The sequence below is a fragment of the Bos mutus genome, chromosome 5, assembly GCF_027580195.1.
Source record: "Bos mutus isolate GX-2022 chromosome 5, NWIPB_WYAK_1.1, whole genome shotgun sequence".
NCBI classification, from domain to species: domain Eukaryota; kingdom Metazoa; phylum Chordata; class Mammalia; order Artiodactyla; family Bovidae; genus Bos; species Bos mutus.
In genome coordinates this window covers 48,269,312-48,295,625 of record NC_091621.1, presented here as the reverse complement: position 1 = coordinate 48,295,625, position 26,314 = coordinate 48,269,312, and the positions used below count along the sequence as shown (strand labels likewise).

Below are 26,314 nucleotides of genomic sequence, written 5' to 3'. Positions count from 1 at the left end.
TAGGAAGTCAGGAGATACCTGGAGAAACAGGCAAATTTGGCTTGGGGTACAGAATGAAGCAGGGCAAAGGCTAATAGGGTTTTGCCAAGAGAATGCACTGGTCATAGCAAACACCTTTTTCCAACAACACAAGAGAAGACTCGACACATGGACATCACCAGATGGTCAATACTGAAATCAGATTGATTATATTCTTCATAGCCGAAGTGAAGAAGCTCTATTCAGTCAGCAAAAACAAGATGAGGAGCTGACTGTGGCTCAGATCATGAACTCCCTATTGCCAAATTCAGACTTAAATTGAAGAACATAGGGAAAACCACTAGACCATTCGGGTATGACCTAAATCAAATCCCTTACGATTATACAGTGGAAGTGACAAATAGATTCAAAGGATTAGATCCGATAGACAGAGGGCCTGAGAACTATGGACGGAGGTTCGTGACACTGTACAGGAGACAGGGATCAAGACCATTCCCAAGAAAAAGAAATGCAAAAAGGCAAAATGGTTGTCTGAGGAGGCCTTACAAATAGCTGTGAAAAGAAAAGAAGCGAAAGGCAAAGGAGAAAAGGAAAGATATATCCATTTGAATGCAGAGTCCCAAGGAATAGCAAGGAGAGAGAAGAAAGCCTTCCTCAGTGACCAATGCAAAGAAATAGAGAAAAACAACAGAATGGGAAGACTAGACATCTCTTCAAGACAATTAGAGATACCAAGGGAACATTTCATGCAAAGATGGGCTCAATAAAGGACAGTAATGGTATGGACCTAACAGAAGCAAAAGGTATTAAGAAAAAGTGACAAGAATACATGGAAGAACCGTACAAAAAAGACCTTCATGAGCCAGATCACCACGATGGTGTGATCACTCACCTAGAGGCAGACATCCTGGAATGTGAAGTGAAGCGGGCCTTAGGAAGCATCACTGTGAACAAAGCTAGTGGAGGTGATGGAATTTCAGTTGAACTATTTGAAATGCTAAAAGATGATGCTGTGAAAGTGCTGCACTCAATATGGCAGCAAATTTGGAAAACTCAGGAGTGGCCACAGGACTGGAAAAGATCAGTTTTCATTCCAATCCCAAAGAAAGGCAATGCCAAAGAATGCTCGAACTACTGCACAGCTGCACTCATCTCACACACTAGTTAAGTAATGCTCAAAATTCTCCAAGCCAGGCTTCAACAGTACGTGAACCGTGAACTTTCAGATGTTCAAGCTGGATTTAGAAAAGGCAGAGGAACCAGAGATCAAATTGCCAGCATCTGCTGGATCATCAAAAAAGCAGGAGAGTTCCAGAAAAGCACATACTTCTGCTTTTATGCCAAAGCCTTTGACTGTGTGGATCACGACAAACTGAAAAATTCTTCAAGAGATGGGAATACCAGACCACCTGATCTGTCTCCTGAGAAACTTGTATGTAGTTCAAGAAGCAACAGTTAAAACAAGACACGGAACAACAGACTGTTTCCAAATAGGGAAAGGATTACGTCAAGACTGTGTATTGTTGCCCTTATTTAACTTATATGCGGAGTACATCTTACAAAATGCTGGGCTGGATGAAGCACAAACTGGAATCAAGATTGCTGGGAAAAATATCAATTAGCTCAGATATGTAGATGACACCACCCTTACAGCAGAAAGCGAAGTGGAACTAAAGATCCTCTTGATAAAAGTCAGAGGAGAGTGAAAAAGCTGGCTTATAACTCAATGTTCAACAAACTAAGATCATGGCATCTGGTTCTATCACTTCATGGTGAAAAGATGGGGGGAAAATGGAAACCTTGAGAGAGACTTTATTTTCCTGGGCTCCACAATCACTGCAGATGGTCACTGCAGCCATGAAATTAGAAGACGCTTGCTTCTTGGAAGAAAAGTTATGAGTAACCTAGACAGCGTATTAAAAAGCAGAGACATTACTTTGCTGACAAAGGCCCATCTTGTCAAAGCTATGGTTTTTCCAATAGTCATGTACGGATGTGAGAGTTGGACCATAAAGAAGGCTGAGCACCGAAGACTTGATGCTTTTGAACTGTGGTGTTGGAGAAGAGTCTTGAGAGTCCCTTGGACTGCTAGGAGATCAAACCAGTCAATATTAAAAGAAATCAACCTGAATATTCATTGGAGGGACTGATGCTAAAGCTGAAGCTCCAATACTTTGACCACCTGATGCGAAGAGCAAACTCACTGGAAAAGACCCTGATGCTGGGAAAGATTGAAGTTTGTGAGGAGAAAGGGATGACAGAGGATGAGATGGTTGGTTGGCATCACTGACTCAAGGGACTTGAGTTTGAACAAGCTCCAGCAGATGGTGAATGACAAGGAAGCCTGGAGTTGCCGCAGTCCATGGCACAGCAGAGTCGGACATAACTGAGCAGCTACACAATAACAACGCCCATCAGATTTCAAATTAGTAGGTATTAGTTGTGATATTTTCCTGCAATCACTCAATAGCACCAACTGTTTATTTCTGTTTATCTAGTGCTTGTTACAGTAAGGTTTTATTAATACTCGAGGCATGGGTTGATAGAGTCAAAAGCCATCATTTGATGCCAGCGTCATCAAATTCATGGGTTCCTTTGACAGCAGTGTTTGTTGTTCAGTATTTTCTTGAAATCTTCCACTGTCGGGAAAACCACCACTTTAGCCTCCACAATGCTTACTGTTTCATTCCTTGGTGTAGTATTTAGATTTAAAAACCTCAGAAACATGAGTTGAAGAGGGAAATAAAACTTGAACCTTTACAATTGTTAGATTAATTTGTTTTGCAAAGATTGAGTGCTACATGAATGCAATCTGTGGGCACTAAACCAAAGGTATTCAAATTACTGTTTTCAGACATTGAAAATGTAATTATTCTGTTTCTTGAAGGTAACATATAGACATGCTTATTTGTAACAAGCACATACAAAATACCCTAAAATGACTGGATTAGCTATATTACTATCAGATAGAATAGACTTCAAGACAAAGATTATTACTAAAGACAAAAAGAATATTTTTATAACCCCAAAAGGGTCATTTCATCAGGAAGGTGATGAACTTCAGCAAATAGTTAGATTTTTATGCCTTCATTTTCATGTGATAAAGATTTTAGAAAAGGCAGAGGAACCAAAGATCAAATTGCCAATATCCGCTGGATCATGCAAAAAGCAAGAGAGTTCCAGAAAAATATCTATTTCTGCTTTATTGACTATGCCAAAGCCTTTGACTGTGTGGATCACAATAAACTGTGGAAAATTCTGAAAGAGATGGGAATACCAGACCACCTGACCTGCCTCTTGAGAAACCTGTATGCAGGTCAGGAAGCAACAGTTCAAACTGGACATGGAACAACAGATGGGTTCCAAATAAGAAAAGGAGTACGTCAAGGCTGTATGTTGTCACCCTGCTTATTTAACTTCTATGCAGAGTACATCATGAGAAACGCTGGGCTGGAGGAAGCACAAGCTGGAATCAAGATTGCCGGGAGAAATATCAATAACCTCAGATATGCAGATGACACCACCCTTATGGCAGAAAGTGAAGAGGAACTCAAAAGCCTCTTGATGAAAGTGAAAGTGGAGAATAAAAAGTTGGCTTAAAGCTCGACATTCAGAAAACAAGATCATGGCATCTGGTCCCATCATTTCATGGGAAATAGATGGGGAAACAGTGGAAACAGTGTCAGACTTTATTTTTTGGGGCTCCAAAATCACTGCAGATGGTGACTGCAGCCATGAAATTAAAAGACGCTTACTCCCTGGAAGTAAAGTTATGATCAACCTAGATAGCATATTCAAAAGCAAAGACGTTACTTCGCCAACAAAGGTCCGCCTAGTCAAGGCTATGGTTTTTCCAGTGGTCATGTATGGATGTGAGAGTTGGACTGTGAAGAAAGCTGAGCGCTGAAGAACTGATGCTTTTGAACTGTGGTGTTGGAGAAGACTCTTGAGAGTCCCTTGGACTGCAAGGAGATCCAACCAGTCCATTCTAAAGGAGATCGGTCCTGGGTATTCTTTGGAAGGAATGATGCTAAAGCTGAAACTCCAGTACTTTGGCCACCTCATGTGAAGAGCTGACTCATTGGAAAAGACCCTGATGCTGGGAGGGATTGGAGGCAGGAGGAGAAGGGGACGACAGAGGATGAGATGGCTGGATGGCATCACCAACTCGATGGACGTATGACTGAACTCTGGGTGTTGGTGATGGACAGGGAGGCCTGGCGTGCTGCGATTCATGGGGTCACAAAGAGTCAGACAGGATTGAGTGACTGAACTGAACTCAAAGGGCATAAACATTGTTTTCTAACAGGGATTGTTCTGAGGACTGATGAGATAAAAATAACCTGTATATTTTTAGTATAGTGTCTGGCACATAGTAGATACTCATAAACGATGGCAATTTTTATTCTGTTTGAAAACAGAGTCCATGAGGGCAGGAATTGTTTTTAGTGTTTCTGTAGTGCTTAAGATGGTGCCTACTACGCATTTTTTATATGAATGACATGAATAAATAAATGAGCGAGTCAGAATTGTTCTATTCATGTATGTTGCACTTGTTGTTTCATAGGTACTGAGAGAGACAGAGTCTTAGTATCTTAGAGTTGATAGTCTAGTTCTCTTTCATATCTTCTGAGTTGTGTCCTCTCAAAAGATAAGTTGTAATTCCCAGTACCTCAGAATGTGACCTTATTTGGAAATAAGGAGTTTTGCAGATGAAAAGGTAATACTGAAGTATGATGGCCCATTAATCAAATATGACTGATGTCCTTATAAGACGAGGGTAGACAGAAACACGTGGGTGGGGAGTGGGGTGGGGCAGAGAGAATGTCCCATGATGACAGAAGTAGTGGTTGAAGTCCTGCAAGCTGCCAGGCAACGCCAAGAATTGTCAGCACATCAACAGAAGCTAGGATAGTATTCTTCCTACAGTTTCCAGAGGAAACATGGCCTAGCTGACAACTTGATTTTGGACTTCTGGCCTCCAGAACTGTGAGGCAGTAAATTTCAAAGCAGAATTCCTATTTCAAACGTCTATGACACAGGGCTCTTCATTCTGTGCTTCACTGCTCTCAGTGTTAGAGAACCTAGTGAACTTGTAAAGTGACCCACTTCCATTTATGGATTGGAGTATGTTAAGCATTTTCTTTCATATTGAAATGAAATCATCCTCCCTATAGCCTTCTGTTGTTTCTTGCAGTGTTCCTTGCCTATGTGTGTGTGATAAGTCGCTTCCTTCATGTCCAACTCTTTGCAACTCTATGAACTGTAACCCACCAGGCCCCCCTGACCAGTGGATTCTCCAGGCAGGAATACTGGAGTTGGTTGCCATGCCCTCCTCCACTGGATCTTCCCAAACCAAGGACTGAACATGCATCTCTTATGTCTCCTGCATTGGCAGGCAGGTTCTTTACCACTAGCGCCACCTATGTTCCTTGAAGTGAAGTGAAGTTGCTCAGTTGTGTCTGACTCTTTGTGACCCCATGGACTGAGCCCACCAGGCTCCTCCATCCATAGAATTTTCTAGGCAAGAGTATCGGAGTGGGTTGCCATTTACACAAAAAAACTCTACGTATTTCTCCACATGATAACTTCCCAAATGTTTGCTGATAAAATTTGTCTGGTAAAGTTTCTGTTTTTCAAGATAAACATATCTGGTTTTTGTGTGATATTTACCTGGCAAAAATAACTGAAAGAAACATCTATACATAAATACAATATTGAAGCAATTTAGCTATTTGCTTAATGGGTATTTGCAATCTGTACAAATTTGTGAGTTGAGTAAAGGTAAGTAAATTCAACAAAGTAAAATCACCAAGAAATACTTCAGTGAAGGTTTTATGAAAGATGATTATTTTAAAAATACACATGTATTATATTGTCTACTTGCAAAATGCCTTTTCTGATTTAAGGTTTATTATCTCTTTGGCTTCCATAGAAAAACAATATAAAAGACATTCATTTAAAGAATATTCTGGATCACTTGTGTAGTGGTAGTCATTGGGGATGAAAATAGTGCCTAGTTCATAGGATAATTTTAAAGGTACAGTGAGTCAATGCATAGAAATTGTTCATACAGTGCTTTGATGTCATGAGTGGTTAGAGGAAGTTAGCTATTACATTGTTATTATATAACATATTAACATGGAGAAGGCAATGGCACCCCACTCCAGTACTCTTGCCTGGAAAATCCCATGGATGGAGGAGCCTGGTGGGCTGCAGTCCATGGGGTTGCTAAGGGTCGGACACGACTGGATGACTTCACTTTCACTTTTCACTTTCATGCATTGGAGAAGGCAATGGCAACCTACTCTGGTGTTCTTGCCTGGAGAATCCCAGGGACGGGGGAGCCTGGTGGACTGCCGTCTATGGGGTCACACAGAGTCGGACACGACTGAAGCGACTTAGCAGCAGCAGCAGCAACATGTTAACAAAACCTTTTCTTAAAAAATGGGAGTCATTTTATGTATTTCTGATAATTACCGAACATATATATGCTTTCTTTGCACCTGGTAATGCAAACTGTGTAACCCATATGTTTCCCATATTATTTGGCTGCTACGAAGTTCAGAGCAAAATTTATTACTCAGTTTGTCATTAATTTCTTAAGAATCTCTGGTACAGCGATATTTGCCCCATTAAATCAGAGTATTCTTTGAAAAAACTGGTCTGTATAGCATTATAATATTTGATAGGACAAATGTTGGAGTGCTGAAGACTTGTTTTTATAGATTTAATGTAGGTAATGAAACATAGACGGTTATATGATGAAGCATTCTTTTAGGTTTGTTTTGAGACAAGTAGTAGCAGTAATTCCATTAAAAATCTAACACAGCATAATTTCCTCCTAATTTGGCATCAGTTTAACCCTCTAATTCTGTCTTTGGTGTATGTCGGCTTTGAGAAAGAGAGAGAAAGAATGAAGATAGTTGTTTTTTTTTAATGTGTCTACTTGTTAATAAGTTGCTTATGAAGTAGTCTTTAACCACAGTTAGAGACCTCATGAGACCAATTTCAGTGTTTTTTTCCTTTGTAGAGACCTATTTTTCCATCAGTATTTTCCTGCCATCTTTAGTCCAGTTCCTCAGTTCTGTCCATTTGTCTGGTAAAGTTTCTGTTTTTCAAGATAAACATATCTGGTTTTTGTGTGATATTTACCTGGCAAAAATAACTGAAAGAAACATCTATACATAAATACAATATTGAAGCAATTTAGCTATTTGTTAATGGGTATTTGCAATCTGTACAAATTTGTGAGTTGAGTAAAGGTAAGTAAATTCAACAAAGTAAAATCACCAAGAAATACTTCAGTGAAGGTTTTATGAAAGATGATTATTTTAAAAATACACATGTATTATATTGTCTACTTGCAAAATGCCTTTTCTGATTTAAGATTTATTATCTCTTTGGCTTCCATAGAAAAACAATATAAAAGACATTCATTTAAAGAATATTCTGGATCACTTGTGTAGTGGTAGTCATTGGGGATGAAAATAGTGCCTAGTTCATAGGATAATTTTAAAGGTACAGTGAGTCAATGCATAGAAATTGTTCATACAGTGCTTTGATGTCATGAGTGGTTAGAGGAAGTTAGCTATTACATTGTTATTATATAACATATTAACATGGAGAAGGCAATGGCACCCCACTCCAGTACTCTTGCCTGGAAAATCCCATGGATGGAGGAGCCTGGTGGGCTGCAGTCCATGGGGTTGCTAAGGGTCGGACACGACTGGATGACTTCACTTTCACTTTTCACTTTCATGCATTGGAGAAGGCAATGGCAACCTACTCTGGTGTTCTTGCCTGGAGAATCCCAGGGACGGGGGAGCCTGGTGGACTGCCGTCTATGGGGTCACACAGAGTCGGACACGACTGAAGCGACTTAGCAGCAGCAGCAGCAACATGTTAACAAAACCTTTTCTTAAAAAATGGGAGTCATTTTATGTATTTCTGATAATTACCGAACATATATATGCTTTCTTTGCACCTGGTAATGCAAACTGTGTAACCCATATGTTTCCCATATTATTTGGCTGCTACGAAGTTCAGAGCAAAATTTATTACTCAGTTTGTCATTAATTTCTTAAGAATCTCTGGTACAGCGATATTTGCCCCATTAAATCAGAGTATTCTTTGAAAAAACTGGTCTGTATAGCATTATAATATTTGATAGGACAAATGTTGGAGTGCTGAAGACTTGTTTTTATAGATTTAATGTAGGTAATGAAACATAGACGGTTATATGATGAAGCATTCTTTTAGGTTTGTTTTGAGACAAGTAGTAGCAGTAATTCCATTAAAAATCTAACACAGCATAATTTCCTCCTAATTTGGCATCAGTTTAACCCTCTAATTCTGTCTTTGGTGTATGTCGGCTTTGAGAAAGAGAGAGAAAGAATGAAGATAGTTGTTTTTTTTTAATGTGTCTACTTGTTAATAAGTTGCTTATGAAGTAGTCTTTAACCACAGTTAGAGACCTCATGAGACCAATTTCAGTGTTTTTTCCTTTGTGGAGACCTATTTTTCCATCAGTATTTTCCTGCCATCTTTAGTCCAGTTCCTCAGTTCTGTCCAACTCTTTGTGACCCCATGGACTGCAGCATGCCAAACCTCCTGTCCTATACCAACTTACTACACCAGAGCTTACTCAAATTCATGTCCATCGAGTTGGTGATGCCATCCAACCTTCTCATCCTCTGTCATCCCCTTCTCCTGCACTCACTCTTTCCCAGCATCAGGGTCTTTTCCAGTGAGTCAGTTCTTTGCATCAGGAGGCCAAAGTATTGGAGTTTCAGCTTCAGCATCAGTCCCTCCAATGAACACCCAGGACTGATCTCCTTTAGGATGGACTGGTTGGATCTTCTTGCAGTCCAAGGGACTCTCAAGAGTCTTCCCCAACACCACAATTCAAAAGCATCAATTCTTCAGTGCTCAGCTTTCTTTATGGTTCAACTCTCACATCCATACATGATTACCGGAAAAACCATAGTCTTGACTAGACGAACCTTTGTTGACAAAGTAATATCTCTGCTATTTAATTTGCTGTCTACATTACTCATAACTTTTCTTCCAAGGAGCAAGCGTCTTTCAATTTCATGGCTGCAATCACCACCTGCAGTGATTTTGGAGCCCAAAATAACAACGTCTGCCACTGTTTCTCCATCTGTTTTCCATGAAGTGACAGGACTGGATGCCATGATCTTTGTTTTCTGAATGTTGAGCTTTAAGCTAACTTTTTCACTCTCCTCTTTCACTTTCATCAAGAGGCTCTTTAGTTCCTCTTCACTTTCTGCCATAAGGGTGGTGTCATCTGCATATCTGAGGTTATTGATATTTCACCCAGCAATCCTGATTCCAGCTTGTGCTTCATCCAGCCCAGTGTTTATCATGATGTACTCTGCATAGAAGTTAAATAAGCAGGGTGACAATACACAGCCTTGACATACACCTTTTCCTATTTGGAACCAGTCTGTTGTTCCATGTCTTGTTCTACTGTTGCTTCCTGACCTGTATACAGATTTCGCAAGAGGCAGGCCAGGAGGTCTGGTATTCCCATCTCTTTCAGAATTTTCCACAGTTTATTGTGATCCACACAGTCAAAGGCTTTGGCATAGCCAATAAAATAGAAATAGATGTTTTTCTGGAGTTCTCTTGCTTTTTCTATGATCCCGCGGATGTTGGCAATTTGATCTATGGTTCCTCTGCCTTTTCTACATCCAGCTTGAACATCTGGAAGTTCACGGTTCACGTATTGCTGAAGCCTGGCTTGGAAAATTTTAGCATTACTTTGCTAGCGCGTCAGACTTCTCTCACTGCTGCGTTTTCCAAATCTGCTGACACAGTGAGTACAGCACTTTCACAGCATCATCTTTTAGGATTTAAAAACAGCTCAACTGGAACTCCATCACCGCCACTAGCTTTGTTCATAGTGATGCTTCCTAAGGCCCACTTGACTTCACTTTCCAGAATGTTTGGCTCTAGGTGAGTGATCACACTATCATGATTATCTGGGTCGTGAAGATCTTTTTTGTACAGTTCTTCTGTGTATTCTTGCCACCTCTTCTTAATATCTTCTGCTTCTGTTAAGTCCATACCATTTCTGTCCTTTATTGAGCCCATCTTTGCATGAAATGTTCCCTTGGGATCTCTAATTTTCTTGAAGAGATCTCTAGTCTTTCCCATTCTGTTGTTTTCCTCTATTTCTTTGCACTGATCACTGAGGAAGGCTTTCTTATCTGTCTCCATGCTATTCTTTGGAACTCTGCATTCAAATTAGTATCTTTCCTTTTCTCCTTTGCTTTACAATTGCTGTACAATGTCATAAACCTCTGTCCATAGTTCTTCAGGCACTCTATCAGATCTAACTCCTTGAATCTGCTTGTCACTTCCACTTGCATAATCCTAAGGGATCTGATTTAGGTCATACCTGAATAGTCTAGTGGTTTTCCCTACTTTCTTCAATTTAAGTCTGAATTTGGCAATAAGGAGTTCATGATCTGAGCACAGTCAGCTTCCGGTCTTATTTTTGCTAACTGTATAGAACTTCTCCATCTTTGGCTACAAAGAATATAATCACTCTGATTTCAGTATTGACCATTTGGTGATGTCCATGTGTAGAGTTGTCTCTTGTGTTATTGGAAGAGGGTGTTTGCTATGACCAGTGCATTCTCTTGGCAAAGCTCTTGTTAGCCTTTGCCCTGCTTCATTCTGTACTCCAAGGCCAAACTTACCTGTTACTCCAGGTATCTCTTGACTTCCTACTTTTGCATTCCTGTCCCCTAAGATGGAATTGATATCTCTTCTTGTCTAAGTAACAAGCATCAGATAAGCAGAAATAAACAGCTAGTGCTACTGAGCGATTACAGTAAGATATTGCAACTAATACCTACTAATTTAAAATGACAGGTAGCTTTGCTCTACTTTTTGAGCATATAGAAAATGAATAGTGTAAAAAAACGTCAAAAGAAACTGTAGTTAATACTTTAGTATCAACTATCTATTACTTGAGCAACTCCACAGAAATTCAGAAAATCTTTATTTTTAAAGTATGTTTAATTGTGAATTTTTATCAATTCAGACTGGCCTTTCCTCCAATTATTCTGAAGAGTAAGATATTATTTAAATCAGAACAGAAAATATAATTAAAATTTACATAAAACTTTTGTGGCTGAATTCTACAGAGTATTCTAAAGTATATGAAAGAATATTAAATTATACCACTGGAGATACAACAAAATACTCATTATGGATATAGAGAGAACTTACCAAATTTACCAAAATTACATCTGTATCTCCATTAAACATCTGACTAATTTATACTAATTTGAATATATTTTCTTACCTGCAGCTTCATCTCTTCTAAGTCTTTAGTTTTCTCTACTAATTCTCCTCGTACCTCTTCAAGCAGCAGCTGAAACTTTTCCTGGTGAGTTTGCTTTTCATTTAAAACACGCTTGAGTTCATTTTGTGACTTTATGTACTCATCCTGCAACCTAATTTTTAGAAAAAGAAGAATTTAAATGTATCCATTGCTTTTTAATTGTATTACCTTAAAGTCAACCAACACTACGGAACAAGATCAACATCATATATTCTATTTAAACTTCCAAATATTGCTTTACCAAGTGTCACTTAACTATTAACACTGTAATTTCTGAACACAACTTTACTTTGAAGGAAAAAAAATTTAGCCACTGAGATACATAAATTTTATATCCCACTTTCAAAATAAGACTTTAATAAATTTATAATCCACTTGATTTAAAGAACATTTACTGTATTCAAAAAGTTTTAAATGTATATTGTACATTATAACAAAATTACACTGTATGTTCCAGAGCAAATATTCAGACAAAATAAAAATTTTTAATCAAGCCTCTCACCTCCAAATTTAAATAATTACCTTGTGTGTTCAGCTTTCAGAGTCTGATAATTAGTTTTATGATGTTCACATCTTAATCGTTCATCAATTAACATTTTTTGGAGCTCAGATTGAGAATGTCTCAGTTCACTGTCTCCACCAGGAGGAAAAATGGTGGGAAAAGCGTCCATATTGGTAACTGAGTAGACAACCATGTAAAAATAAGTTCTGGCTTTCTTAATGTCTTAGTTTTCTTTCCAAGAGTATTTTCCACTTTCTTCTTGCTAAGACAGAATCTCAGGAGGTCAAATTATACCTGTAGAGAGACATACACTTAATGATCAGTGAACTTCTTCAGTGTTATATATTTTTATCACTTACTATTCTCCTTATCATTTCTATAACAAAATTCAATTTTCAGATTTTCAATTGTTCGTAAAACAAAATTCAAAAATAAAGTTGAATCATACCTTAAATTTTCTTTACTTCCATGCAGTTTCTGTGACCATCAAGGTCACATCTTCAAGTAGTAATAACCTAACTAGAAGTATTGATTCTGTCACTGTAAGTAGTCCTAGATTCACATATCACCAACATTTTCTAAAGCTACTGAGGTAAATTTCAAGGGTGGATTCTGGTACAAAATTCATACTCTGAAACCAGGGGAAAAGCCATTTGGATCTTGGTAAGTGACTAGTGAGAGTCACAGTCTTCACAAAGATAAGCTTGAACATGTAATTATGTCTATGATTAATGTTACAAAGGGTGTTTTACTTGACACAAGGTGACTGCGCTCGGGCAGCAGATTCAGAGGAGAAATCAGTTAACACGTAAATATTGATCATCTATGTATTATGCACTGTGCTAAGGACAGGAAACTCAATCACCAATTCAGGATTATGAAAGTAACTGAATGTGTGCTTTATCTAGAAGTAAAAAACTGACAACAGTGTTCTTACTGTAAATAAAAACAAAAATTTTAATCAAAATAATTCTGCTACTTTTAACTTCATTTATCTTTCTCAAGACTACTATATATATTTTTTTCCTATCTCCCTTAGTCATGGTGATTATGAATTACCTTTCCTTACTACAAGAGACAATCTTTAGCCTACACAAACAAACCATTCAATTACTGAGTCTTGCTTGATACTACACTTGATCTTAGCCAAAAGGCCGAGAAGCGATGAGAGTCTTGCTTGAAATACATCATTTCTGATAAATTAATGTGATGTCTACATATTACATAAGAAGACTTTTAAACTAAAAATGAGGTTGCTTTGGTTTCCTGCTTTGTCCATGCAGAATCTGCCTGCAACGTAGAAGACGAGTTCAATCCCTGGGGTTGGGAAGATACCCTGGAGAAGGAAATGGCAACCCATTCCAGTATTCTTGTGGGAAATCCCATGAACAGAGGAATCTGGCAGGCTATAGTTCACAGGGTCACAAAAAAGTCAGACATGACTTAGCAATGAAACAACAACAAAAGTCTTTCAAGGATGCTTTACTTCCTATTCTTAGGTTTAATGTGCACAAGGATTCGACCTTTGAAAATGCAGAGTTAACTGTTTGTAGCAGCTATCTCAATATTATCCTATTACGAGTATATATTTTACATTTGCCCTGGAATTTATAAAGTAGATCATAAAACTGGCATGTGATTTTGATTCTGCTCTTTGATCCAAATTAATTTTTAAGAGACAGAAGCATACAATAAACGTATCTCATATTTTCTATTAATATCACCAAAATGCATTATAAGGCTTTAATTTTAATTAGCCAAAAGCTTAAACTATATTAGAAAAATCAAAAGCTACCCTTTAGTCCTACTACTAGTGAAAGAAAGATTTCCAAACTGAGTTGTTGTTTTGTTTTTTGGTATTCCAGTTAACTTGACAGTAAGGTGTATACTCTCGCTGACCCCCTACCCAAAAATTAGAGTTAAGTCCTCACAGAAATAAAACTTTCCTCTTGGCAACTGAAATATTCACTAGAAGTACTTACTTTCTAGGAATTAACTAATTTTAGAAAATCCCATTCTCATTCACCACCACATTACCTCATCTCCAATTCTAGCTTCTATGCAAACATATGTATAATTGCCCTCTTATATTTTCCCAAACCAGGAGGATTTCTCTGCTCCAAGATGATGATTGCAAATTCATTACCTTTTTATATGTTTAAACTTTAGTGACTAATAAAGCTAGAATATACCAACACACATTACCAGTAAGTGCCACACTGAAACACATGATATACTTTCCCCTCGTACACTACGGGGCTATCCCAGGTGGCTCAGTGGTAAAGAATTTGCCTGCAAATCCGGGCGACACAGGAGAAATGGGTTCAATCCCTGGGTCAGGAAGATCCTCTGAAGAAGAAAATGGCAACTCACTCTAGTATTCTTGTCTGGATGATCCCATGGACAGAGGAGCCTGGCGTGCTGCAGTCCATGGGGTCACAAAGAGTCAGACACAACTGAGCAACTAAGCACACATGCATGCAACACAAGAAAATCACGGTGATTTCCACGTGTGGACACATGTTCACATGTGTGTGCGTGCACACACGCACAAATCTACACTAAGCTTTCTGGAAAGCTGTTATTTTTGTTCAGTGGCTAAGTCGTGTCTGACTCTTTGTGACCCCATGGACTGCAGAACATCAGGCTAACCTGTCCTTCACTGTCTCCCGGAGTTTGCTCAGATTCGTGTTCACTGAGTCGGTGATGCTATCTAACCATCTCATCCTCTTCTACCCTCTTCTTCTTTTATTTCAATCTTTCCCAGCATCAGGATCTTTTCCAATGAGTTGGCTCTCTGCATCAGGTGCCCAAATCTGCTTATCCCCTGCCCTATCTTATGAAAATAGCTGGATAAGTACCCAAATGTAATTACTATATAAGAATTTTCTCATTGACATTGTTTTTAATTAAAAAAAAGGAACAAATTAGAAATAAGCTAAACTTCCATAAATAAAGGAAGATATATCTACTGTATCATTGCAAAAGATAAGTTAGATCTGTCTCCACAGTATGGTGAAGAGTATGAATGACAGGTACACACACATGTTTACATACATATAAAGAGTCAATTAGTGGTACAGCAAGCTGAAAATAGTAATTTCTGGAGAAATAATAACTGGGAGACTCTCTGACAGGAAAACTTCTACTTTCAGTTTTATTGTTAAATTTTATTTTTAAAAATTACAAAAATTTTTTTTCAGGTAATGAACAATTCTATCATTATATTCAAATTACCTTAAACCAAATTCAACTACTTTGCTTTCACTCTACCTTCAACATCCTTACTTTCCAACTTTTGGTACTGATACCAGTATTATGCTACCATTCATCCAAACTTACAACCCCAAAGTATTCTCTGCTTTCTCACTCAAATTCCCATGCATAGAGAACAAATAATCTCTTTAAAATGCACTCCATTCTCTCCACTGCTTCTTGACTACAAAAAGCCAGACTGTATCACCTTATAACTAGACTACTAGAGCTTTGTATTTATTGTCCCTGTTTCCAATATTTTCTCTCTAGTCTACCCACCAAAGCACTGCCAGATTAGCAGTCAGAAAATTTTATATCACTTCTCAGTTCAGTTGCTCAGTCGTGTCCGACTCTTTGCGACCCCATGAATCGCAGCACGCCAGGCCTCCCTGTCCATCACCGACTCCCAGAGTTCACTCAAACTCACGTCCATCGAGTCGGTGATGCCATCCAGCCATCTCATCCTCTGTCGTCCCCTTCTCCTCCTGCCCCCAATCCCTCCCAGCATCAGAGTCTTTTCCGGTGAGTTAACTCTTCACATGAGGTGGCCAAAGTACTGGAGTTTCAGCTTTACCATCATTCCTTCCAAAGAAATCCCAGGGCTGATCTCCTTCAGAATGGACTGCTTGGATTTCCTTGCAGTCCAAGGGACTCTCAAGAGTCTTCTCCAACACCACAGTTCAAAAGCATCAATTCTTCGGCACTCAGCTTTCTTCACAGTCCAACTCTCACATCCATACATGACCACTGGACAAACCACGGCCTTGACTAGACGGACCTTTCTCACTCTCACTCAAAAGCCCCTCTATATGAAACAAAATCAAAACACTCCGCTCTTTCAAAGCCTGGCACAATCAGCCCCAATCTACCTTGTGCAATCTCATTTCCTACCATCTGCCAAGAATATCCTACTCCAGCTAGTCCCTGAATAAACATGCACATAACACCTTTGTTCACAGTTTTTGTCTTACTTTGTGAACTCTATACTAATGGAAATAGACTCTAGTGAAGTCAAATGGACCTTAGAAAGCATCACTACGAACAAAGCTAGTGGAGGTGATAGAATTCCAGTTGAGCTATTCCAAGTCCTGAAAGATGATGCTGTGAAAGTGCTGCACTCAATATGCCAGCAAATTTGGAAAACTCAGCAGTGGCCACAGGACTGGAAAAGGTCCGTTTGCATTCCAATCCCAAAGAAAGGCAATGCCAAAGAATGCTCAAACTACCACACAATTGCACTCATCTCACACGCTAGTAAAGTAATGCTCAAAATTCTCCAAGCCAGGTTTCAGCAATATGTGAATCGTGAACTTCCTGATGTTCAAGCTGGTTTTCAAAAAGGCAGAGGAACCAGAGATCAAATTGCCAACATCCGCTGGATCATGGAAAAAGCAAGAGAGTTCCAGAAAAATATCTATTTCTGCTTTATTGACTATGCCAAAGCCTTTGACTGTGTGGATCACAATAAACTGTGGAAAATTCTGAAAGAGATGGGAATACCAGACCACCTGATCTGCCTCTTGAGAAATTAGTATGCAGGTCAGGAAGCAAGTTAGAACTGGACATGGAACAACAGACTGGTTCCAAATAGGAAAAGGAGTACATCAAGGCTGTATACTGTCATCCTGCTTATTTAACTTATATGCAGAGTACATCATGAGAAACGCTAGGCTGGAAGAAGCACGAGCTGTAATCAAGATTGCCGGGAGAAACATCAATAACCTCAGATATGCAGATGACACCACCCTTATGGCAGAAAGTGAAGAGGAACTCAAAAGCCTCTTGATGAAAGTGAAAGAGGAGAGTGAAAAAGTTGGGTTAAAGCTCAACATTCAGAAAACGAATCATGGAATCTGGTCCCATCACTTCATGGGAAATAGATGGGGAAACAGTGGAAACAGTGTCATTTTTCTGGGCTCCAAAATTTCTGGGCTCCAAAAACAGTTATTTTTCTGGGCTCCAAAATCACTGCAGATGGTGACTGCAGCCATGAAATTAAAAGACGCTTACTCCTTGGAAGGAAAGTTATGACCAACCTAGACAGCATATTCAAAAGCAGAGACATTACTTTGCCAACAAAGGTTCGTCTAGTCAAGGCTATGGTTTTTCCAGTGGTCATGTATGGATGTGAGAGTTGGGACTGTGAAGAAGGCTGAGTGCCAAAGAATTGATGCTTTTGAACTGTGGTGTTGGAGAAGACTCTGGAGAGTCCCTTGGACTGCAAGGAGATCCAACCAGTCCATTCTGAAGGAGATCAGCCCTGGGATTTCTTTGAAGGGAATGATGCTAAAGCTGAAACTCCAGTACTTTGGCCACCTCATGCAAAGAGTTGACTCATTGGAAAAGACTCTGAGGCTGGGAGGGATTGGGGGCAGGAGGAGAAGGGGACGACAGAGGATGAGATGGCTGGATGGCATCACTAACTCGATGGACGTGAGTCTCAGTGAACTCTGGGAGTTGGTGATGGACAGGGAGGCCTGGCGTGCTGCGATTCATGGGGTCGAAAAGAGTCGGACATGACTGAGTGACTGATCTGATCTGATCTGATGGATGATAATCACTAATGACTGTTCTCTATTTTTGTGATAATTGGATATATAGAGGCTTAAAAAGAGTAGTTACATATTGGAAAGGAATCCTTGACTCAAAGTTATGAGCTCCGGGGTTTCATTTGCTAATAGCCTTTTCCAGAATTTTCTCCTCTAGGAGTATTTAAGAATTACAGAAAACTCTCTGCCAGTTGGTGTGTATCTAACCAAGGGCAGAATGAATTTTATCTCTGCTTTCAAGTACTCTGCACATATATCCAGTTCTCCAGTTTAAAAGTAATCAACTTATCAATAATAATCTTGGAAACTATAGTATGGCAGCCCTCCGAACATATATCTAGTGTCATAGACAGAAAGGCCTCAAAAAACAATTCTTTCTCTGACCTTCAAATGTGGTTCCATCATTCTACATTCAAGGCTACAAAGAAAAAACTCTATTTTTTTTTTACTAATTATATAAGTAGCTAAAAACAGAAAACCCTAACTCAGTTACTACATAACCTATCTCTTATAACAAGAAATCTGAAGATAGTTTTCTATTTCCAGTAATAGAGGATTAAGTAATTTGGATCAAGCCTTCTGCTAAGAAAAAGAAAAGTTGTATACACATTAAAAAAAAAATCGGCTTGAAGATACTGAAAAACAAGAGAATATTTACTGAGATGGAAACAGAGGAAGATACAGATGGAGAAAGATGAGACTGGCACTTGGGATCACCTTTCCCCTAGAGGCATCTGCATTCGAGAGAGGTACCTTGGAGACTGAAGGTGCTGGGACAGTCTTTAAATTCAAAGAAAAGACACCTATTAGATCAGCAAGGAGTAGAGAACCCTTGGTGAACACCCTTCATTTTGGATAGAGACTTTAAAGGCTTTGTCTTAGGAATAAGGGCAATTTAGAAGGCAGATATTAGACTAGACTCCAAATTGCTCTAAAAAATAAATACATGACACATCCACACATAAAAGGCCATAGGAAAATAAGGTAACAGGAATTAAAGCCAGAGACAAAAACAGACAATAGGCAAGTACATGAATTCTCACTATTAAAGAACCATCAGAAAATAGTTCTAAAAGAAAATTTTAAATTATTATTGTGTACAAGGCAATAAAAAATAAGGTTAATAAACCTGGGAGAGGATTATTAATAGAAACCATAAAAATAAACTAACAAATTCTAAAGCTGAAAAATATGATAGCCAAAATGAAGAGCTCCATTGATTGGGTAAAACAGTCGAGACATAGTTTGGAAGGAATTAGAAGATGGGTTAAGAGAATATATTCAAGGGAATGTGCCTGGTGGTCCAGTGGTTAAGACTGTGCTCCTAATACAGAAGGCCCAGGTTTGATTCCTGATCAAGGGACTAGATCCTACAGGTCTCAACTAAGAGTTTATATGCCACAACTAAGACCTGGCCCAGCCAAATACAGTTTTTTAAAAAAGAATATATTCAAGATAAAGTAGAAAGAGAAACAAAGAGTGAAAAAACAGAAAGAAGAAAAGAAATTCAGAAATTAAAGTTAAAATGTCACTCTAATACACATGAAATTAGAATCCCAGAAAGAGAAGAGAGAATAGAGCAGAAACAATACCTGGGGAAAAAAAAGTTGACAACATCCCCAAACTGATGAAAGGTATCAACTTTCAGATTCAAAAAAGTCCTACAACCCCCAAGCACATAACTAAGAAGAAATCTACACCTACACATTAAGACAGCTGAAAAAACAAAAATAAAGGGAAAATCTTAGCAGAAAAAGACAAAATAACTTCAAACAGAGCGACAAAATGACAGAACTGACTTCAACAGTGATGGTAAGAACACAACGTACAACGCTGAAAGGAAACAACTGCCAAACTAACATTCCATTAATACAGCAACACTACAACTCTGAAGAATGATGGTAAAATGAAGACATTTTCAGAGACACAGAACAATTTATCCCTAAAGATGTACACTAAAAAACACCAAGAGAGTTTTCACACACGAGGAAAATTCTTAGATATGAACTTGACAATGCAGAAAGAAAGGAAGATAGATGAAAACTATAAATATGTGCATAATTCTAACTGAATATTAATTGCATAAAATAATCTTACATATTTTAACATATAAAACATGATATAACATGGAATATAAGTCAATAAAGGTAGAATTACAAGTATAATAGAGCCCTTGGACTGTATGGGAGAGGGTAAAAGTATCAATATATTCTGTAAGTCAAGGATGCATATTGTAAAGGAAATGGATTGGCAAACTACAGTCCATGGGCTAAAGCTGGTCAGTAGCCTTTGTTGTGTATGGTCTAAGCTAAAAAGGCTTTCTTCTTTTTTAAGAGTTAAAAAAAAAAAAAGAATGAAAATAGCTGTAAAAAACCCTCAACAAAATACTAGTAAATCAAATCAAACAATATATGAAAAGAACTATACACCATGACCAAACAGGATTTATTCCAGTCATGCAAGGCTGGTTCAATATTAAAAAAAAAAAAAAATCACTATAATTCATTACACCAATAGACTAAAAGCAGAAAAATCACACGATCATAGCAATATACACAAAAAAAATCTGACAAAGTCCAACATCTACTCGTGATAAAACTCTCAGAAAATCAGGTATAAGTGATACTTCCTCAATTTGATAAAGAATATCTACAAAAAATCTACAGCTAACAGCATACCTAATGGTGTGGGGGGGGAGGGGGGGCGGCAAGGCGGGAATAGAAGCTTTCCCAGTAAGATCAAGAACAAGCAAGGCTGTTCCCTCTTACCACTCCTTTTCCAAACTGTACTGGATGGAAGCCTAAGCTAGTGCAATAAGAAAAGGAAATAACAGGCATAAAGAAAGAAGAGGAAGAAATAAAACAATCTTTGTTTGCAGAGGACATGATCATCTATGAAGGAGACTCAAAAGAATCGAACAATTTCAAAACTAACAAGAAACTACAGCCAAACTACAGAACAGAAGGTTAATATATAAAAATCAATCACTTTCTTACATCAGCAATAAACAGAAACTGAAACTTAAAATAATACCTTTACATTAACACCCACCCCAAAATGAAACAGGTATAAAATTAACTAAATATGTATAATATTTATATGAGGGGAAATTTCTTAGTGGTCCAATGGCTAAGACTCCACATTCCCAATGCAGGAGGCCTGCCTTCAATTCCTGGTCAAGGAACCAAACCCACATGTCCCCATTAAAATATCCCACATGCCACAATTAAAGACCTTGCATTCTCCAAGTAAGATCAAAGATCCCTAGTCCTGCAAGTAAGACCCAGCACAGCCTAATGAATTAACTTTTAAACAGCATGGTTTCAGACAAAGATTTATATGAAGAAAATTACAAATCTTTGATGAAAGAAGTCAAAGAATTAGATCAATAATAAAATATTTTATGTTCATGGATTGGAAGACTAAATATGGCCAAGATGTCAGTTCTTCCCAATCTGACTGCCATATTCAATACAATCTCAACAAGTTATTATGCAGGTATCAACAAAGCGATTCTAAAACTTATATGAAGAAGCAAAAGATCCAGAACAGTCAACACAAAATTAAAGAACAAAGTTGGAGAGCTGACACTACCCAACTTCAAGTCTTATTATGTAAGCAACAGTAATCAAGACAATATTATATTGGCCTAATAGGCAAATGGATCAATGGAACAGAACAGAGGGTCCAGAAATAGACTAAATTATAGTCAACTGAAAGAAAATTATAGTCAGCCTTGGAAGAAAAGCTATGACAAACCTAGACAGCATATTAAAAAGGAGAGACATTACTTTACCAACAAAGGTCTGTCTAGTCAAAGCTATGGTTTTTCCAGTAGTCATATATGGATGTGAGAGTTGGACCATAAAGAAATCTGAGCACCAAAGAATTGATGCTTTTGAACTGTGGTGTTGAAGACTCTTGAGAGTCCCTTGGACTGCAAGGAGATCCAACCAGTCTATCCTAAAGGAAATCAGTCCTGAATATTCACTGGAAGGACTGATGCTAAAGATGAAACACCAATACTTTGGCCACCTGATGTGAAGAACTGAGGAGAAGGGGACAACAGAGGATGAGATGGTTGGATGGCATCACTGACTGGATGGACATGAGTTTGAGCAACTTCCGGGAGTTGGTGATGGACAGGGAAGCCTGGCATGCTGCAATTCATGGGGTTGCAGAGTCAGACCTGACTGAGCAACTGAACTGACTGAGAGTCAACTGACCTTTGACAAAAGAGCCCATGCAAAAACATTAGAAACATGAAAAAATGTGGATCTAGCTATAGACCTTAATTAAACCTTTCAATAATTAGCTCAAATGAACTATACACCTAAATGTAAAATGTAAAATTATCAAATTGGGCTCCCCAGATAGCTCACTGGTAAATCCTCCTGCCAAGCAGGAGACACAGGTTTGTTCCCTGGATCAGGAAGAACCCCTGGAGAAGGAAATGACAACCCACTCCAATACTCTTGCCTGAGAAATTCCATGGACAGAGGATCTTGGCAGGCTACAATCCATGGTTTCTCAGAGTCAGACATGACTGAGCAACTAAACAACAACAACAACAGTCACACACACAAATTCCTAGAACACAGCCTAGGAGAAAAATCTATTTAATAATGAGTTTTTAGATACAACACCGTAGGCAAGATCCATGAAAAAAGTTAGTAAGTCAGACTTCATTAAAATTAATAACTTCTGCTCTACAAAAGGCACTGTCAAGAGAAAAGGAGGAGCCATAGGTTGGGACAAAGTATTGAAAAATATACATCTGACAGAGGACTGTTATTGAAAATATACAAAGAAATCAAACTCAACAATAAGAAAACAAACAACTGGATTAAAAAATGGGCCAAAGACCTTAACAAACATCTCACCAAAGAAGATATACAAATGGCAAATAAGAATAGATGTTGGCCCTATGTCATTAGGGAACTGCAAACTAAAGCAACAATGAGATACCACCACACACCTATTAGAATGACCTATACCCAGACACAGACAACAACATATGCTAGTGAAGATGTGGAGAAACAGGAACTCTGTCATTACTCAAACCATACCATCCAGCAACTGCAATCATTGTTATTTGCCCAAATGAACTGAAAACTTACATCCAACAAAAACTGGTACACAGATGTTTATAGTGGCTTAATTCATAGATACCAAACCCTGAACGCAACCAAGATCTCCCTCAATAAGTGAGTGGATAAACTGTGGAACATCCAAACATCCAGACAATGCAATATTATCCAGCCTCAAAAAGAAATGAGCTACAACATCACTCAATATCACAGAAATGCAATGAGGTACCATGTCACATCGGTCAGAATGGCTGCCATCAAAAAGTCTACAAACAACAAATGCTGGAGAGGGTGTGGAGAAAAGGGGACCCCTCTTACACTGTTGGTGGGAATGCAAACATATTCACCATTATGGAGAACAGTGTGGAGATTCCTTAAAAAACTGGAAAAAGAACTGCCATATGACCCAGTAACTCCACTGCTGGGCATACACACCAAGGGAACCAGAATTGAAAGAGACATGGGTACCTCAATGTTCATTGCAGCACCATTTACAATAGCTAGGACATGGAAAAAACCTAGATGTCCCTAGGCAGACAGATGGATAAGAAAGTTGTGGTACATATACACAATGGAATATTACTCAGCTATTAAAAAGAGCACATTTGAGTCAGTTCTAATGAGGTGGGTGAAACTGGAGCCTATTATACAGAGTGAAGTAAGTCAGAAAAATACCAGTACAGTGTAATAACGTATATATATGAAATTTAGAAAAATGGTAACGATGACCCTATATGCAAGACAGAAAAAAGAGACACAGATATAAAGAACAGACTTTTGGACTCTAAGATAAGGCGAAGGTGGGATGATTTGAGAGAATAGCACTGAAACATGTATATTACGGTATGTGAAATAGATGACCAGTCCAAGTTCGATGCATGAAACAGGGCACTCAAAGCTGGTGCACTGAGACAACCCAGAGGGATGGGATGGGGAGGGAGGTGGGAGGGGGGTTCAGGATGGGGGGACACATGTACACCCATGGCTGATTGATGTCAATGTATGGCAAAAACCAACACAATATTATAAAGTAATTAGCTTCTGATTAAAATAAATTAATTTTAAAAAAAGAAAAGAAATGGGCTAACAAGCCATGAAACAATATGGAGAAATATTAAATGCATGTTACTAAGTGAAAGACGTCAATCTAAAAAAGTATACATACTGTAGGATTCCAACTATATGACATTCTGGAAATGGCCACACTATGGAATCATTAAAAAGATCAGTGCTTGCAAAGGATTAGGGGAAATAAAGGGATGAACAGGTAAGCAGAAAGGATTTTTAAAGGAGAAACTATTTTGTATGATACTATAATTATAGAATATATGCAAATATACATTTGTTAAAACCCACAAATGTATAAACACCAAGAGTGAACTGTAATGTAAACTGTGAACTATGGGTAATAATGACATGTCAAGGTATCACTCTGCTATGGGATATTAACACTGAAGGAGACTGTGCATATGGGGTCAAGTAATGGGTACATGAGAACCCTCAGTACTTTCTGCTCAATTTTGACCTAAATCTAAAACAGCTCTATAAGGAATGAAAGAAGGGAGGGGTAAAAGAATACAGAACAGAAACTATGCATGACCCGAAGAACATAAAGTATTTGCTATCTAACTCTTCATAATAAAATCTGATGAATCTCTCTCTAGGATAATCATTAAAGAATGCTAAAAGGGTGGACTATGCCAAAGCCTTTGACTGTGTGGATCACAATAAACTGTGGAAAATTCTGAAAGAGATGGGAATACCAGACCACCTGATCTGCCTCTTGAGAAACCTGTATGCAGGTCAGGAAGCAACAGTTAGAACTGGACATGGAACAATAGACTGGTTCCAAATAGGAAAAGGAGTACGTCAAGGCTGTATATTGTCACCCTGCTTGTTTAACTTATATGCAGAGTACATCATGAGAAACGCTGGACTGGAAGAAGCACGAGGTGGAATCAAGATTGCCGGGAGAAATATCTCTGCAAGAAAAATCTCTGCAAGGAGATCCAACCAGTCCATTCTGAAGGAGATCAGCCCTGGGATTTCTTTGGAAGGAATGATGCTAAAGCTGAAACTCTGGTACTTTGGCCACCTCATGCAAAGAGTTGATTCACTGGAAAAGACTCTTATGCTGGGAGGGATTGGGGGCAGGAGGAGAAGGGGACGACAGAGGATGAGATGGCTGGATGGCATCACTGACTCAATGGACGTGAGTCTGATGAACTCCGGGAGTTGGTGATGGACAGGGAGGCCTGGCGTGCTGCGATTCATGGGGTTGTAAAGAGTCGGACACAAATGAGCGACTGAACTGAAGAGGGTAGAGAAATTAAAATTACTAAAACATTTTAAAAAAGGGTTTCTCAACATAAAAGAAAATTTAAAAGGAAAAATATAGCCATATGCCTTTTTTATAAGCCATTGTTAAAAACACAAGGGCACGGAAAGGTTGAAATTAAAATGAGAGAAAATAATACAAACACTAATCAAAAGAGAAGTTAGAATATTGATAGCAAATAATGTTGATTTTCAGACAAAAAATACTAGTAAAGATGAAAAGACACATTCATAATAAAAGGTTAAGTACACCAAAAAGATGTGACAATTTTAATTTACATACAACAAATGAGACAGTCAGAACTACAAGGAAAAACAGACAAATTCACAATCTTAGGGAGAGAACTTAACCACTATTCTTGGTAACTAATAGAATAAGCAGAAAAAAATTATCAGTAAGAATAAAAACAACTTAAACAACATAATTAACCAACCTGACCTGACATTTACAGAAAAACTGTACCCAATAAGTATAGAACACATTCCTCATAAGCATGCATGGAACATTTATAAATGACCACATGCTGGATCATTTATAAATGACTATAAGACTATGTCAAAGCCTTTGACTGTGTGGATCACAATAAACTGTGGAAAATTCTGAAAGAGATGGGAATACCAGACCACCTGACCTGCCTCTTGAGAAATCTGTACACAGGTCAGGAAGCAACAGTTAGAACTGGACATGGAACAACAGACTGGTTCCAAATAGGAAAAGGAGTACGTCAAGGCTGTATATTGTCACCCTGCTTATTTAACTTCTATGCAGAGTACATCATGAAAAATGCTGGGCTGGATGAAGCGCAAGCTGGAATCAAGATTGCCGGGAGAAATATCAATAACCTCAGATATGCAGATGACACCACCCTTATGGCAGAAAGTGAAGAGGAACTCAAAAGCCTCTTGATGAAAGTGAAAGAGGAGAGTGAAAAAGTTGGCTTAAAGCTCAACATTCAGAAAACGAAGATCATGGCATCTACTCCCATCACTTCATGGCAAACAGATGGGCAAACAGTGGAAACAGTGTCAAGACTTTATTTTGGGGGGCTCCAAAATCACTGCAGATGGTGACTGCAGCCATGAAATAAAAAGACACTCCTTGGGAGGAAAGTTATGTCCAACCTAGACAGCATATTCAAAAGCAGAGACATTACTTTGCCAACAAAGGTCCGTCTAGTCAAGGCTATGGTTTTTCCTGTGGTCATGTATGGATGTGAGAGTT

At 38.4% G+C, this 26,314-nt stretch overlaps 1 protein-coding gene and 1 pseudogene across 3 annotated transcripts in view; both read right to left on the bottom strand.

The window, feature by feature from the left end:
- The window catches only part of CEP83 (centrosomal protein 83), a 140,237-nt gene that overhangs the window by 70,786 nt on the left and 43,137 nt on the right, over window positions 1-26,314 (bottom strand). For all 3 annotated transcript variants that reach the window (XM_070370914.1, XM_070370913.1, XM_070370915.1), the window contains 2 exons: window positions 11,882-12,155; window positions 11,321-11,471 (listed from right to left, as the gene is read on the bottom strand). In XM_070370914.1, the coding sequence (XP_070227015.1) occupies window positions 11,321-11,471; window positions 11,882-12,054 (324 nt within the window). In that variant the 5' untranslated portion in view covers window positions 12,055-12,155. The remainder of the gene's footprint in view (window positions 1-11,320; window positions 11,472-11,881; window positions 12,156-26,314) is intronic.
- On the bottom strand, window positions 12,905-13,027 carry LOC138988067 (U2 spliceosomal RNA; annotated as a pseudogene).